This window comes from Strongylocentrotus purpuratus, unplaced genomic scaffold (genome assembly GCF_000002235.5).
Source record: "Strongylocentrotus purpuratus isolate Spur 01 unplaced genomic scaffold, Spur_5.0 spur5_scaffold_5, whole genome shotgun sequence".
In the NCBI taxonomy this organism is placed as follows: Eukaryota; Metazoa; Echinodermata; class Echinoidea; order Camarodonta; family Strongylocentrotidae; genus Strongylocentrotus; species Strongylocentrotus purpuratus.
The window spans coordinates 44,609,507-44,626,620 of record NW_022145611.1 but is presented as its reverse complement, the minus strand read 5'-3'; the positions used below and the strand labels follow the sequence as shown (position 1 = coordinate 44,626,620).

Sequence of the window (17,114 nt, the reverse complement as noted above, 5' to 3'; positions counted from 1 at the left end):
GACCCTTGACCTTTGACATACGTGCTCCAAAATCTAATCAGATCGTCTTCCTATGGTGATACATACTATCCTTAAGTTTGAAGTTTAAATCTCAAATGGTTCTTGAGATATCGCGCTAACAAACTCAATACAAGGAATTTCATAAGTTGACCTCTGTGACCTGTGACCTTTGACCTACGTACTCCAAAATCTAATCAGATCGTCTTCCTATGGTGATAAATACTATTCCCGAGTCTTAAGTTTAAATCTTAAATGGTTCTTGAGATATTGTGATAACGGTCAAACGGGACGGACGTACGGACGGACGTACGGACGGACAACCCGAAAACATGATGCCTCCGGCACCACCTTCGGTGGCGGAGGCATAAAAACATAGACCAATTTTGCATGAGCACGCAATGCACATAGACTGCATAGGGATGCATGCAATTTCTATATGAAGGGTTTTAGCACATAAAACAGAGTGCACGGTCAGACACCACACATGTATGCTCCTCTTTCCATTAGTGATATCAGATTTTCGAAACCTTACAGATTTTTTGAGATAGCGAACTTAGGTCACACGTTAGCTATGGTCATACCACCATACCTCTTACAGCTCATTTTATGTATGTTATTGGTATTACCAAAGAAAAAAAGGTGTCAATGTCCGACAGAGAAGTCGAGAATTTAGAAAGTAGAGTAAGACCGCCAAACTTTGGACGTTGCCAAGCTTCGGACAAAAATTACTTCAACGACTCGAACGCAAAATATGAGCCTAGCTGAGGCGGGTAACTTGCATGCATTTGATACTACTACTAGCCTATATCGTTAGTACAGAAAGTTAGGGCAGGTTGCCGTCTGCAAAACTCTCAAAAATTTTCGAATTCAGAGACAGATTTCAGGTTACCTAGATTTTTACAGTCACTTAACCAGGCAAAAAAATAAGTTTTTCATTTCGGGGGCTCCATTTCAAATTTTTGGGAAATTTTCAGGGGCTACTTTTTCAACTTTTGGGGGCTCTTTTTCCATTTTGGGGGCTCTTTTTTCTGGGGCTAGTTTTTCATTAATTCATAAAAGGATAGGCCTACAGTTTGTTGAGATTTGTTTAGTAGGCTAAGGTTTCGGGCTTCCTGCTTCATAATTGCCTATTAAAAAAGAAACCCCTTTTTCTAGTTCAATAACTAAGTTTTCATGCATTGATTTGATGCAAGAACTGTAACATAATAGACCCCAGATTGTGATTATTTCTGGCCATGAATTTCGATCATCATTTTTCAAAATTAAATTTTCACAAGAAAATCAGACAGTCGTTTAAAAACGTAGACATTAGTAATAATTTTACTAATTCTAAGCTCAGGTTTTGTACATCTATTCGCGAAACTATATTGAAATCGCGGCAATACTGATGTAAACCAAAAGATAACAATTTCAAACTGTCAAATCTCTACGACTCGAGCTCAGCTAGCGAGCTAAATCCGGGAAACTGCAACACTGGGGCCGCAGGGGCGCCGCCGGTGTTGGAGCTTCCCGGAGTTAGGGTAGCGCGCCCAGTATTTGGTCAATTCCCAGTATTCGGTCAGACAGCCGTTTCGACAGCTGTAACAATTTTTAAAATAATTTGCGAGCCACGTAACTTGCACAAATCAAGCAGCTGAACAACTTTTCTTAACTCTCAAAATTAAATCAGATTTAGGGCCCCGGAAAGATCTCCAACTTAGCTCAAAATTGGTCAGTGTCGCAAGACTTTCTGCACTTCTGCGTTCTCTTAGCACATGCGCTAACGCGCATAGCCATATGTAGAAGTCTATTGCGAAACAACTGCGTGTGCTGTCGCAATGAATTTAGTATGTGTGTGAAGAGAATCACTTCCGTGTTCACTCCATCGCAGTGAATTTGCAAATGACGCATTTGCCGATGTGCGAGAGGTATTTATACGATACCCTTGCCATGCGGTATCGCTCGGCCGGTATTCGGTCAACGCATTGACATTCAGTGCTTTATCGCACAATTGTGTGAAAATAGTGCGCAAATACGCTTCCGCTCTTTGGCAACGGAGATACCACGCACAAATCGCGTGACCGAATTCTAATCGGCGCGACCGAATTCTGGGCAGAAAAATGCTCCGTCTTCTTTCGGAAGTATTTTGCTTATCATTATTCTATATTTTAAGTGACTATAAAATCCTGTTAGAGGAATAAATTTCTTTTCTTTTGATGGGTAGATTGCCAAATAAAAGAGGTAAGAATTCAAAATATTAGTGATTTCCCCTTAAGTGACTGAATACTGGGCACTCTACCCTACTAGCGAGCTAGCTCAGCTCAGCTCAGCTCAACTCACACACACCGCACAGCGGCAATGCACTGTATTGTATGCGTGTCAGTCATGGTGATTTTGTCTGATTTTCTTTACTTTGAAGAAATAACTATTAAAATTACGAAAACATGGCGAGAATAATAACAAAATAGGCTTTAATTTCATACCTCTATTTATGGAAACTTTATAAAATTGCGGCAATCGTGAATTCGTGATGGAAATTGATTGTAGTTCAGTTAGCGATGTTTAGGGGTCTAGGTTCAGCTAATATTGATCAACCAAAACAACTGCGAAAATGTATGTGTTTCCGGGGCGAATCCGCCCTCCGCCCCCGTGTATTTTTTTGGCTGCACTTAACAGGGGAGTCAAGGTGTAGAGCCTCCAATATATCGATTACAAACAAATCCTTGGCATATTTCAGGTGGTTTCCGCCAAAATTATGGGAGCTTATGAGATACTTTTTCACTCTATCACGAAAATTTCTAATGGCGGCTGTTACCACGGACCTAGGGGTACTATACAAGTTCCCCTACCGGAAGATGGCGCTCTTCCAAGCTTCTGACAGGCAACATTGAGTGTCATTTTGACTACGAAAAAATAGCGCTTTCGTAAGATTTTAGCACCAAACTATTGTGTGAGTGTTGTGAAAAACACCTTTCTGATAGTTCTACCTAACTTAAATCTACCCAAAACGAGTAAATAATGCTTTTTTCATGAAATCAACGCAGTCAAACTAACCCCCGTCGTCGATTTTTGATCCGGTTTCCAATCCTCCGATGAATGCGCACTTTAAACAAGAATTTAATGTTTTCCCCCGTTTTGTCTTAAGTGTCCAAAGTTTGGCGGTCTTACTCTAAACAGGTTTCCTTGGCCTTGCATCTGTGCATAATTTGAATACCATTGCAAGGAGTTGGACACTGCTAATGTTTCAGAGAGATAGGACATATAGGTCTACCTTGGAAGTAGGCATATATTTAAAATTAAAAAGGTATTTGCCTTTCGTTGACATTAGAATGAACATCCATAATGGGACGCATGTTTAGTGGCAATGTACAGCTGTTGACGAACATGGAAAAACAAAGGAGCTCTTCTGAGTTCTGGGTCAAATTGATCTTTTCTTGATGACCAAATTTAGACAAAATTGGATTTATAGATATTAAGTGAAAAGACCGAAAGTTTCAGTCTCTTATATTGACGGTTGTTCCGCTGAGATAATATCTGGCTCCTCTGACAGCCTCTATACATAGACTTAAGTATGTCCTATGGCTATGGGTAGGGAGGCCAATGCCCGGGCGTAAGGCTTCTACACCTACGATTTGTGCGCTCGTCGCCCACTTCAAAAAATTAGCAGAGGGAAAAAAATTATGTAAAAATAAAAATTGATTAAAATAAGAAAAGAAAATACAATTATACATTTCACAACATACCTATAATCACGGATCTGTAACAGTCTTTCACCATTTGTTGACGATCTTGTAGATTTTAACGTATTTGAATACAATAATTGGGCTAGCAGAAGACATTGACGGGCGCGCACAACCGACTAAGAAAATCCTAGAGGGCGTAGAGGTTTGCTCACTAAAAACCTTCTCATTGGCAGAAGGTAGACCCTAAAAATATGGGATCCGTTTTGAGTAAAGAACTTTTGATAGAGATCAACATTTCAGATGTTCACAATTGTCACTTCTAACAACTAGAAAATATAAAGAAAAAAGATTATATCTTTTTAAATACAGATTTTTACAAACTGAACATTCAAAGGTAGATAGAGTACGATGTTTATGTCAATCTTGCGTTGGTTTGAGCCCAATAGTTACAGCCATCTCAAAATGAGAAGAAAAACTGTGAACAGTGCTGTCATTGTTCTAGCCAAATATGGAAGTCTTGCGACATCATAATATGAATATGTATGAGCTCCGGTCATATCGCGCGCCAGACAAATCTTTCGTAGTCTCACACACAGTACCTTATTCTCACAGCACTATAGACTCGAGTGTCGAGCTCGTGCAGTAAATCAAGCATGAGAAATGTTAAAAAAAGATATTTCAGTAAAAAATGTCTACGTGAGCAGTCTATACTCCAATTGAGAAGTTCGGTTGAAAAGACATGATTGGATGATGTGTTGTCACGTATAGCCGAAGAAGAAGAAGGAGAGAGAGAGAGAGAGAGAGAGATATCCAGGTAGCTAGCTAACTAGGTACGTACATGCGAGGTGCATGCATAGTATCATTCCAGGGATTAAATAATGTGTTGTGCTGATTTTGGAGGTCGTTCTTGTTGATTGTACAGTAGATCTCCGACTGAAATCATAAGGAATACTCATGAGGAAATCAAGTTATTGGAAAATTTGGAATACACATCTAAGGTAAATATCAATGAATTATATATATTTCTTTCCTGCCAATTTTGATATCTCTTCTTCATTTTTCAACCATCGCCTTCAGCTGGTACTAGTAGAAGATGTAATCGTTCGCACGTTGATGGCTGGATTTCAGCCTGGATCGGGGCTTGCCTGTGTCGGTGTGTACGTGTGCGACCGATTCAAGGCTAGCCGCTGTTGAGTGATTGTACTTTCGCGCGAAGTTTTAAACTTCATCATGAACTTTGTCCTGTCTAATTATGAACGTAATTTTGCGACATGAAATATAATTGTTTCAAGGCTCTTACGTACGGATAGGCGTAGAAGGAAATGGCTACAAAAGAGCTGGATATCTCCTATTTTATGGAACTTATGGAGTCGGCAGATGGGTGAGTTGTCTTAGTGAAAGAAAATGCTTTCTTTTAATCTTTATTTTATTATAAACAAATTAGTAATTAAAAAGTTAGATTTGGGCATTGGCCTCCCTACTATGGGGTACTATGGGGTACTGTGGGGAAGGCAGGAATGGTTCGGTTCGGACCGACATGAATGAGATGCAACAAGTATTTTTCACTCTTTACATCGCATAATAGCATAACACATATCCCACACATACCATACCATGCCAGTGTCACTGAAGAACCACATTTGCAATGAAAAATATATCCTAAAATATCACATTTTAGCGATGTAATCGGCGGTCCCGCTACCCGAATCTGAAAAATTGAGTATCTTACGCGTGTCTGTAAGAAATATGGGTACCATAAAATGAGCTTTATTTCAAGTATTTTTCAGATTTAGAGCCCGATTTTGTGCTAGTCGCAAGCTCAAAAGTATCTCATCGCATGTATTAAATCAATGCAGCCGCACACCGCAACGCACACACGATATCTCTGTCTAATTCAGATTCCAATATCCGATCACCACAGTACTAGTTTTCGGCCTGGCGAGCTCCGTGGAGCTCCGGCGTGGGATATCTGCTGTGATAACGCCATTACGAACGTGTAGATGGCGCAGTTTTTCCTTCATAATCATTTTGCCTTCGGCGTAGACTAGAAGGGATGAGATTGACGGCAGCGAGAGTTTAACACGGCTTGCAAGATTTTCAACATGGATGTCGATTTTGACCCATAATTTCCTTAAAAGGGACCATTAAACGGATTATATCAATAAAGTTAGTAAGTGGAACCGATGTATTATAGCCTAGGCCTAATTTAAAATTGGAAATGAACGAGGTAAAATGACATTTTGGGGGATTTTGGGGGCATAACAATACGGCCGTGGCAAGTTTGTGGGAGGGGCCTAGCGGCTAAAATCTAGCGGAATAAGTTCAACACAGGCCGGCATAGGCAGTCGTTCAGTCTCTATAACCGGAGGTCTAGTGGAGCCAGACGTAGTCTCAGTGGAACAACCGACGATTATAGAGACTGAAGCTTTCGGTCTAGCTCCTGAAGTAAAAACGGGTGGTGAGTAGAATGATAACAGATGAATGATGGCGGAGTTACCACCGTACTTTTACTTACGATGCGGTGAAATGTATGAAATGGAGAAGGAAAGACAAGACACCGACTGAACACTAAACTAACCTTATATTATCTCTACTTGTACTTCAGCTAAGCTCAGCATAGCTGAAGATGCTCAGCTAACATGCTAACTCCCGGGTCTTGAGGTGAGCCGGGAGTCCATGATTCGGGAAACTAAGCGATCCTGGAGTAAGGGTGTGTGTCACAGCTCAGCAGATTCCAGAATGAGGTGACGGCCCGTGTCCGGGACTCTTATAGGCCCGTCTTTGAGAGGTTGGCGACGGACGGACGCGTAAGCGCATCCAAGACATGTATGAACTTACGCGTCCGCGAAATAGGGTACAATAATTTGGCTTACAAAAGGCAATTTTACAACATTCCTCCCGGTTAATTAGATTGTAGCATATATCTCAGATATTGCAAAATCTCAAAAACTCTCCTATTAGAGCATAACAAACCGGGGGACACTGAGTTACAGAATATATAAAGAGTTACAGAATATATAAAGAGTTACAGAATATATAAAGAGTTACAGTCCGTTAATACAATCCATGATTTTGCAAGTACACTAAACTCAAGGTAACCGTACAGTGACCGAGTCTAATGCACATTCCAGAACAACTGAGTATTTGAAAAATCCTGTATTTATACAACAGTGAATCCTGTATTTATACAACGGATAATCCTGTATTTATATAACCACGGAGAATCCTGTATTTATACAACGGATAATCCTGTATAACAACAGAAAATCCTGCCAACATAATTCAAGGACACCTGGATTGCTTTAACAGGAATGAAATACCATATGGACTAGAAGCCTATCCATTGCTAAGTTCCACCTCAGGTCGACCCCGGTCTAGCCAAAGCTCAGGCTGGGGAACCGATGCTGGAACAATACTAATCGATATAGCCTTAGCCATTACAAAAACAATATAATTCCTTTCCTTGAATTACCTTCTGCGGAAGAGCACGGTTGTCTGTGCATGACCAGGTCGAGAATAATCAATCAGGGAGCATTTTCCATATCTAACAGATTTGTTATACTGTTTGCATGGAGCACACGCCCTAATATCCCTCGACATGCCATACCCGAAATACCCGGACCTGATTATACTCCCGGTAGGGTTAACACCAGCATGACCGGTCGAAGGGACATCATAATCAACCGGATCACTTCCCGTTGTAATAAACAAGGAATCACTTTATTGGGCCATCTTCTTGGTCTCTCTTCCAAATCAGGTCACCCTTAACAAAAAATAACTCTTTAGTCATTCCATAAGAATTTATTTCCAAGATCTTCTTCTGATATGACTCAAATTATAATCATAATCTCCGGGATTATCTAACTTAAGTTTTTATAAACATGACCTGACCTGGGTTCCGAGACTGAATCTGACTTCTTGGCTAACAGAACTACATAATCTACGACTACTATAGGCAATGTCAGAACAGGGGCAGATCATGCAGAAAATCCCAATAGCTCTTCTGTTGATATTACAGCAGCCGATTCGTCTGCAACGAAGGCAACGGATTCCATTTCATCAGCGGAAAGAAATAGCCAAGATGGAGCAGTAGTAGAAAACTCTGCTCTCTGCTCTATCCGTTGATGGACAGCAGAACTGCGAAGAAGAAACAACAAGCGGTGAAAGCAAGCCAGAATTATCAGCAGCAAAAGATCAAAGCAAACAAGCCCAAGAGAAGGTTTGCTTTTACTTTGCCCGATCTCGTAGGTGCAGCTATGGACGAAATTGTAGATTCCTTCACCCAGCTCGGCCTGAGGGACACAGCAGGGAACAGGGATCTACAGCCAAGCCTGATGGTAAGACGCCGGTATCTGGCACAGGAGACTAAGCATCACCCCAACCAAAACAGATTTGCAAATTCTATGCAAGGTCTGGATGGTGTAGTTATGGTTACAGATGCCGGTTTTCTCACATGAGAAAAGAAGCTGCTTCCAATGCGGAGTCCCAGAAAGGCAAGTGCAATGCCCCAAGTTAGTCCCCTGAGAACCAACTTCATTACCTATGAACAGGTAATGGAAGCATTACACCAAAACCTATACAAACAAGAAATTGAGAGAGGTACAAAACCCATACAAACAAGAAATTGAGAGAGGTACAAAACCCATACAAACTAGAAATTGAAAGAGAGGTACCTTGATGATGACAGCTTTCTCCATGACCAGCAATCCCAAGAGCAACTGAAAATCAAAGTGCTACCTAATTTGTACACTATCACTTCCGCTGGCACTCCTGTGCAATAGGCACAACCACATCCGTTGATTCATCAAATGGAGGTGGCCATGGTGGGAGAAACCAGGGACATTCAGGCACATCGACATCCGTTGATTCATCAACAGGAGGAGGTGGCCATGGTGGGAGAACCCAGGGACGTTCAGGCACATCGACATCCGTTGATTCATCAACAGAAGGAGGGGGCCATGGCAGGAGAAGCCAGGAACATTCAGGTACATCAACATCAATTGATTCGTCAACAGGAGGAGGCCAAGGCGGGAGAAGCCAAGAACATTCAGGACACTCGGGTTGCAGATCAGTATCCTGACTACACCCCTTGTCTAGAAGAGTTGACTTACTCATAACTAATTGAGACGACCCAGGTTTCGGATTAACCTCCTCATCCAATGGGTCCAATGGGTCTTCTCCGGAAAGAAGTTCAGACTCGAGACTTGCGGACTGACCGACATTCAATTCAGGTAAGTCCAAGTCCAGCTCAGGTAAGTCTACTATTGTTGACTGACCAAAATCTAGTTCAGGTAAGTCTACTCTTGTTGACTGACCGAAATTCAGTTCAGGTAATTCTAATCCAGTCAACTGACCTAAATCCAGTTGAGGTAAGTCTAATCTTGACTGACCTAAAAGCACTTCAGTCAGGTCCACTCTCACGGACTGACCTAAATCAGGCGCAAGCAAATCCATTCTTGACGGTCCCAAATCTGGTTCAGGTAAGTCAAATCCGGACTGACCGAAATGAGGTTCAGGCAAGTCCAATCCCAACGGACCTAAATTTGGTCCAGGCAAATCCAATCCGGACTGACCGAAATCAGGTTCAGGTAAGTCCAATCCCGGCGGACCTAACTTTGGTCCAGGCAAATCCAATCCGGACTGACCGAAATCAGGTTCAGGCAAGCCAGACTCGACTCGAGAACAGTTCTGCACAACAACGAGTCCCTGGACAGTGGATTGAAGGTTCTTCATTTGAGATCCAATTGAAGAATATGAACTCTTCACTTGAGTCTCCATCGAAGAAACAGAACCATGGATCTGATCCACCTTCTTCTCCAGATTCGAAACTTCATTCCTGTCCAATCGGGAGGGTTGTGGTTGTTGTTGTGGAGGATCAGGTGTAGCTGTACGGCTAATCCTTGGCTCCTCCGCAGATACCTCTACAGACGTTTGTCTGACATCCTTCCGCGATTTGTCATGAATTGCCTTATGGGTATGCTGAAACCATCTCACTAAGTCGATGGCTTCATCCAAAGATCTAGGGCAATAATAAATAGCATAGTGCCCAGCCTCTCTATCAAAACATCCTCGGCAAAATCTATGGACGACCTGTTTTTCAACATGGTGGTCCGGTAAACCTGCAAAGGCATGAGCAGCCAATGTCATAAGGCGGTTCGCCCAATCTACATGGTATTCCTCAGGTTGCTGCCTCGCGTAATTAAATTGCAATTGTGCAACTTCGTCCCTTGATGCAAACCGCTTCTCCAGTTTCCGGACTAAGTCCGCAAACCCAAGATGAGGTTCATGCTTAACGAGCAATGAGACATACTCGCTTGCACTTCCACCCAAGCACCAGCAAAGTTGATTCCTTCGTTGGCTCAAAGTCCATCCAAACGCCTCAGCGTCAAGGTTGAACTTAGCGATGAACGCTTGCCAACTCCCGCGGCCATCGAAAACCATGGACTTGGGCCAGGAAACAGACTTGTGGCCCCTCTCACGGTTACCATCCCCACGAAATAAGTGGGAACTATGGTTATCCTGAGATCGGTGCACATGTGGTGGAGAAGGAAAACCATCGCGTTGATAGGCAGTATGCCGATAATCTTGGTATCTGGTATACTGCGGCGAACTCTGTCGAGCTGGAAGCCTCTCCATAGGAGGAGGAGCTTCCGCTGCAACACGCTGCTGACCTTGATTCCGAAGAGTGGTCTGGAGAGCCTCTATTACTGCCTTATATTTCGCTTCCACCAATCGCTCAACATCTTGTTCGGATGGAGCTTTGGAAACGACTAATACAGACATTCGAATTCAAAATTCAACTACTCTAAATGTACTCTGAATTCAACTATATACTTTGAATTCAACCAACTTTGAATTAACCCAAACCTGAATTCAACCAACTCTGAATTGAACCAACTTTGAATTAAACCAACTTTGAATTGAACCAACTCTGAATTGAACTAACTTTGAATTGAACTAACCATGAATTCAACTAACCTTGAATTCAACTTAACTTTGAATTCAACTAACAACTTTGAATTCAACTAACAACTTTGAATTCAACTAACAACTTTGAATTCAACTAACAACTTTAAATTCAACTACTCGGAATCCAACTAATCAGAGTCCAACTAATCGGAGTCCAGCCAATCGGAATCCAGTTTCTAGGAATCAAGTTACTTTGAACTCAGTTACTCTGAATTCAGTTTCCTTGAATTCAGTTTCCTTGAATTCAATTTTCTTGAATAAATATTTCTTGAATTCAATTTTCTTGAATTCAGTTTTCTTGAGTTTAGTTTCCTTGAGTTTAGTTTCCTTGAGTTTAGTTTCCTTGAGTTTAGTTTCCTTGAATTCAGTTACTTTGAATTCAGTTACTTATTTTTAAATCAGTTACTTTAAAGTCTGTTACTTTTAATTGTGAGAAATCTAGCTAACAAAGCTCTATTTTTGCAATGCAAGAGTCGGAGTCGGAATCCAAAATGAAATCCGAAAAGTCCTTCAATTATAAACTCCCAACCCTTGAGCCAAGAGATTGACCTAAGTTCAAATCACTCGCGCTCTAACTACTGTAGACCGAGTCGAGAAAACCTGCTCAAAAGTCTTGGTGAACACGACTCGGGTACTACAAGGCTAGAGAATTAGCAATGCAAAAATATAAAAAGAAATCTGACTAATCCTTAAATAATAATTCCCAACCGTAATTGAGCTAAGAGATTTGAATAAATTCAAATCACTCAAGCGCCAACTACTGTAGACCGAGTCGAGAAAACCTGCTCACAAAGTGCAGACGACCAAGACTATGGTAATACACAGTTAGAGAATTATCAATTCAAAAATATAAAATGAAATCTGACTAATCTTTTAATATAATAATCCCCAACCGTAATTGAGCTAAGAGATTTGAATAAATTCAAATTACTCAAGCTCGAAACTACTGTAGTGTAGACCTAGTCGAGAAAACCTGCTCCAAAATGCTGGTAAACCCCACTATGGTACTACAAGGTTAGGAAATTAACAACTCCTTGTTAAGAAATTCAAAAAGAGTGATCAAATTCCAGATCTTTATAAAATCCCAAATTGGAACCAAGCTTATTTCAATAAATTAAATTAATACTCCCTACGATGACACGTACACATATGCAGCAAAACTACACACATGCACATTTATTAGTTAATTAATTTAGTCCAAGTCTTAACTACCTTAATTATTTTTAATTTCAATAAAAAATAATTAGTTACTTATTCTTAAGTATACTCTGTCCCCTTCCCTACTTTTCTACAGCGAAAAGTAGAAGACTCGAAAGAGACAGGAAAATGCAAGTAAGTGCAATCACTTGCATTAATTTAATTTAATTTATCTAGTTAAAATTTATTCTTAACTACTCTGTCCCCTTCTCAACTTTTCTTTCAACGAAAAGGAGAGGAACCGAAAGAGACAGAAAAATGCAAGTAAGTGCAATCACTTGCATTAACTTAATTTAATTTATCTAGTTAAAATTTATTCTTAACTACTCTGTCCCCTTCTCTACTTTTCTTTCAACGAAAAGGAGAGGACTCGAAAGAGACAGAAATTCTTAACTACTCTGTCCCCTTCTCAACTTTTCTTTCAACGAAAAGGAGAGGACTCGAAAGAGACAGAAATGCAAGTGCAATTTGATACTGACACGAAAGTGACAGCATCCAACAAACTAGAACAATATATGTGAAATGCCAGACAAAAATAACCGGCGTAGAATAAATCTATGCCGAGTTATAAGAATGGAAAATAAAGCAAGGCACACGCAACAGTAAAATAAATCCAAAACACACCACACGCCTGGTAATACCAGGCTAGCGCGAACACTCGAAAGAGCTCCCACGAAAACGTAAACACAATGCACACGCTACACACGGCGAACCAAAAATGTATTCAGAACAAGATGGCTGCCCACGCTTCAAAAATGTGACACGTGCGACGGAAAATTCCGTAAAATCACGAATCACTGCACAGCAATGAAACACACACACGAAAAATACAAATACAATAGAACGGAAAAATATAGCCAAGCGCAGGCTCGAATGAAAGTCGCAGCGCCAATGAAGTAAAAACGGGTGGTGAGTAGAATGATAACAGATGAATGATGGCGGAGTTACCACCGTACTTTTACTTACGATGCGGTGAAATGTATGAAATGGAGAAGGAAAGACAAGACACCGACTGAACACTAAACTAACCTTATATTATCTCTACTTGTACTTCAGCGAAGCTCAGCATAGCTGCAGGTTCGCAGCTACATGCTAACTCCCAGGTCTTGAGGTGAACCGGGAGTCCATGATTCGGGAAACTAAGCGATCCTGGAGTAAGTGTGTGTGTCAACAGCTCATCAGAATCCAGAAATAGGTGACGGCCCGTGTCCGGGACTCTTATAGGCCCGTCTTTGAGAGGTTGGCGACGGACGGACGCGTAAGCGCATCCAAGACATGTATGAACTTACGCGTCCGCGAAATAGGGTACAATAATTTGGCTTACAAAAGGCAATTTTACAACACTCCTTTCATGCCTTTACTCTAATCTGTTAGATCTAACGTTAGATCTAGACTCTATCCACTTTCACTTTGGATGCAAAATTACATTACATATTATTATTTTAAAAAATTAAAACAGAAATATGTAGATCTACTTTGACTTCGATGGCTTGCCTATAAGTATGTAGGCCTAACTTTAGATCCTAAATTACTGTTTAGTCCGTCGTCGACAGAAACAGCCACGTCACAACCGACACGAATAATATCACATGGGACAAGGATGTCTAGCCTACAAATAGAGTCTAGATCTAGTCAGCCAAGATTGATCCTATTTCTTGGCACCACATGAATCATAATATTCACACAAAGAGTATGAATGCAGAACTTAAAATCAACATTTTTATTGTGAATTTAATAATATTAATTTACCAATCTGTTTTTCTCTTATTGACACTGCCATGTTATCAGAAATCGACACAATCTCTCCGTGCATCTCCTTGATGGCTTCAGTGCAAAGTGGCGACCAATCAGCAGGAAGCTAGCCACTAATAATGGGGATTATACTGTCTCCAAAACGTCCAATCCATTAGGAAATTGAAAAATTTGCACGAGACTATGGACTTGAATGTCCTTAAAGCTATCGAACGACTTTGGAATTAGAAAATGGCCAACATTGTTTTAAAGATTACAACCTGCTCTTTACTGTAAAACATGTTGCATGCCAATTTTTTTGTCTTGGCCTTACTCTTTCAGCTTGAAGTTGAAGTTCAAACCGACATATCGGAGGGCGTATCCGAATAAATGCGCTTTTAAAATCAAAGGCTTTTACAACTGTCGTATGACATTACAACTAAATAATGTCTACAACATTTCAAAGTTGAAACACTCGTATATGTCATATACCAAAAGTTTATGTCTGGGTCTTTCTGTTTTTAGATTGAAGTTGAGGCTCAAACCAGCATAGACTGGAGGGGCTCTAATCCTCACGTTTACAGAAAACACATGGACTAAATGCGTTTTTAAATTCGAAGGCTTTTAAAACTACCATATGACCAGGACACAGGCGCGTACGCAAGGGGGGGGGGGGGGGGGTTTGGGGTTGAACCCCCCCCCTTTGGTATTTTTATGTGTGAAAACACCCCCCCCCCCCTTTGGATTTTTTTTTTTTTTTTTTTTAAATTATACAAAAAAAAAAAATTATACCCATGGCTGACCTAAAAAAAGGTGACCTTACCTCCCCCCCCCCCCCAACAAAGAAAAATTTTAAATTTTCAAATTTCGAGACTAAAAAAAAAAAAAAAATGTCCTCTTACCCCCCGACTGAGTATGGAGGGAAATAAGGAAAAAAAAAGAGAGAATGAAAGGAAGTTTCCGGAAATTCCGGAAATTCCCGCTGAAATCTTGAAATGATGATTTAATATTTTGGAAAACTTTGTAACATTTATATTTGTGTTTGCTCCAGGTAATGTTATGTAGCGTGAGCTTTCGTGTATTATATTCTCGAATTAATTACTATATCCATATACTTGTGCCCGAATTCACAACAATACAAACCTTTTGTACCACTGTTGTGAATTCGGGCCTTGATGTTTTGTTCAACGATGCCCCCCGCCCCCAACTCCGTGAACGGAGGGATACCATGCGCAGGCGCGTACGCAGGGGGGGGGGGGGGGGGTCAAACCCCCTTCAGTTTTTTTTATGTGTATGTTTGTGAGGAAACCCCCCCCCCCTCCCTTTTGAGTTTTGAGTTTTGAGTTTTTTTTGTTTTTTTTTATTAAAAAAAAATCCTAATGATGACCTAAAAAAGATGACCTTATTCAGCGGCTGGCTGAGTCGTTGCGAAATTTTTGGCCCGATTTCAAAATGTTAAACCCCCCCCCCCCTGAAAAAATTCTGCGTACGCCACTGACCATGCGTGTTCCCAAACTCTCCGGCTCGTAACAAAAGAAAAAGGTCTACCCGTATTGACTTTACACACCGGACTTTTGCTGAAAGGGGGGGGGGGGGGGGTGGTGCTGGGAACACGCATATGCGTACCCTAAATAACACTGAGTTGGGGGGGGGGGGGAACCGGGACGGTGCCTTGCTAACTAATTTGCTAACTATAACCTCATTCCATCGTGTTCTAAATTCCACTTCTTAATTACGTCTTTCTTTACTGCCTCAGAGTTTTTTTTATCTACAACAATGGCTTAGGAACCGGGGATGGGGGTGGCGGGAATATCCCCCCCCCCCCCAACAACAACCCAAAAAATAAAAAAAAATACTTGTTATGGCTGAAAACCCCTTGTTTTTGTACATTTTAAAAATAAGTGTCCTTTTTCCTTTGATGTTCCCCCTTTTCTTCTCACCTAATTAAATTATACTCCTAATTTAAAGCGGCTAAGAGCATTCTTTTCTTCGATTTCACCCAAAGCACGCCCGCCATTAATACCCCCGCATTTTTAGTAATTATGATTTTTGTTTCTTATTCAAAGATCTTTTAAGTCTGTCATAATTAGGATTTTTGTTTCTTATTTAAAGATCTTTTAAGTCTTTCATAACTAGAATTTGTTTTCTCTTTATGAGACAATAATAATAATAATAAAAACGATGCTTAAAAAGCGCTTACCAGCGAAGAGCGAAGTCTCTCGAAGATATAATTTTTCGCATTGCGACTTCACAAAATAATCTTACATTTTTTACTCGCCCGGTTCGCCCGCTCACGAATAAATATCCAGACCATCACACCCAACTGCAAAGAATGATCTTGGACCATGTAAACAAACGATGAAATCAATCAATCCCTGATAATCTAATCACAATATAGGTGTATAATATGGCCTACCAATGTTTATAATGTTTTTTTTTTTTGCTTTGAGGTTTCCCTATTGTCCACAGTGATTGTTAAATCTCGAAGAACAAAACACAATTCCTCATGGCTATTCTCCCCGTATAATTATGTCCACAATTTCCATTTGTTTTTTTTTCAATTGCTTGTAAATTCTGGAAAAAATGTCACAAAATGCACTAAAAATAAGGCTGATATTGCACCAGAGAGAATTTTAAAACCCATTGCTTCAAGGGCCCTTCAGCGGCCCTGAACCCCGGGCGAAAGGGACTTCGCGCATCGCGCTTATGATGTGCACTTCGCGCAAATTCAGATTTTCAGGGTGAGTGGTTCAACTGCCCACTTAAACATGGTTTTCAAGCTAAGAAGTCGTGTGAACTCCAACTGACTGGCTTTGTCACCGACCTCTTGAACAACATGGAGGACAATCAGACGGACATAGTAATCACAGACTTCAGTAAAGCCTTCGACAAGGTTCATCACGTACCAGAGGCTTCTGAAGAAGATGGAATACTATGGTGGGAGAGGCCACAACATTGACTGGATATCCATTTTTCTCTCCAACCGTAAGCAGCAAGTTTTTCTGGATGGTCATACGTCATCAACGGTAGAGGTCCAGTCAGGTGTGCCTCAAGGGTCAGTACTCGGACCCTGCCTCTTCCTTTTCTACATAAATGACCTGCCAATTAAACCAACTTTCAACGAAAGTCAGACTCTTCGCCGATGACACGGTTCTGTACCATACCATCCAGACACCTGAGGATGCAGACTTGCTACAGCAGGATCTTGATCAGCTTTGTAGGTAGTCAAGCAAGTGGATGATGGCACTAAATCCAAAGAAATGCCAGGTCATTAACTGTCTCTGGGAAGAAGACCAAGTATCTCCATCATTATTCACTCAATGGAGAAATCTTGGAGTCTGTGTCAGCTGCCAAATACCTTGGCATTACTCTCACTGCTGACCTCAACTGGACACAGCATGTATCTGCCACTTGCAAGAAGACAAACAACACCCTAGCCTTTCTTAGAAGGAACCTGCGTGTCAACTCCCCTCGGCTTAAGACTACTGCATACCAGGCTCTCGTTCGCCCTCTTCTTGAGTACGGGAGTGCTGTCTGGGATCCTCACACCATCAG

General features: G+C 41.0%; 1 protein-coding gene across 1 annotated transcript in view; it reads right to left on the bottom strand.

Moving 5' to 3' along the window:
• LOC586005 (sec1 family domain-containing protein 1) overlaps positions 1–13,694 on the bottom strand; it is a 43,916-nt gene extending 30,222 nt beyond the window's left edge. Inside the window, exon 1 of the mRNA XM_785805.5 lies at positions 13,578–13,694. Within this exon, the coding sequence (XP_790898.3) occupies positions 13,578–13,641 (64 nt within the window). The 5' untranslated portion in view covers positions 13,642–13,694. The remainder of the gene's footprint in view (positions 1–13,577) is intronic.
• Positions 13,695–17,114: the final 3,420 nt, after the last annotated feature.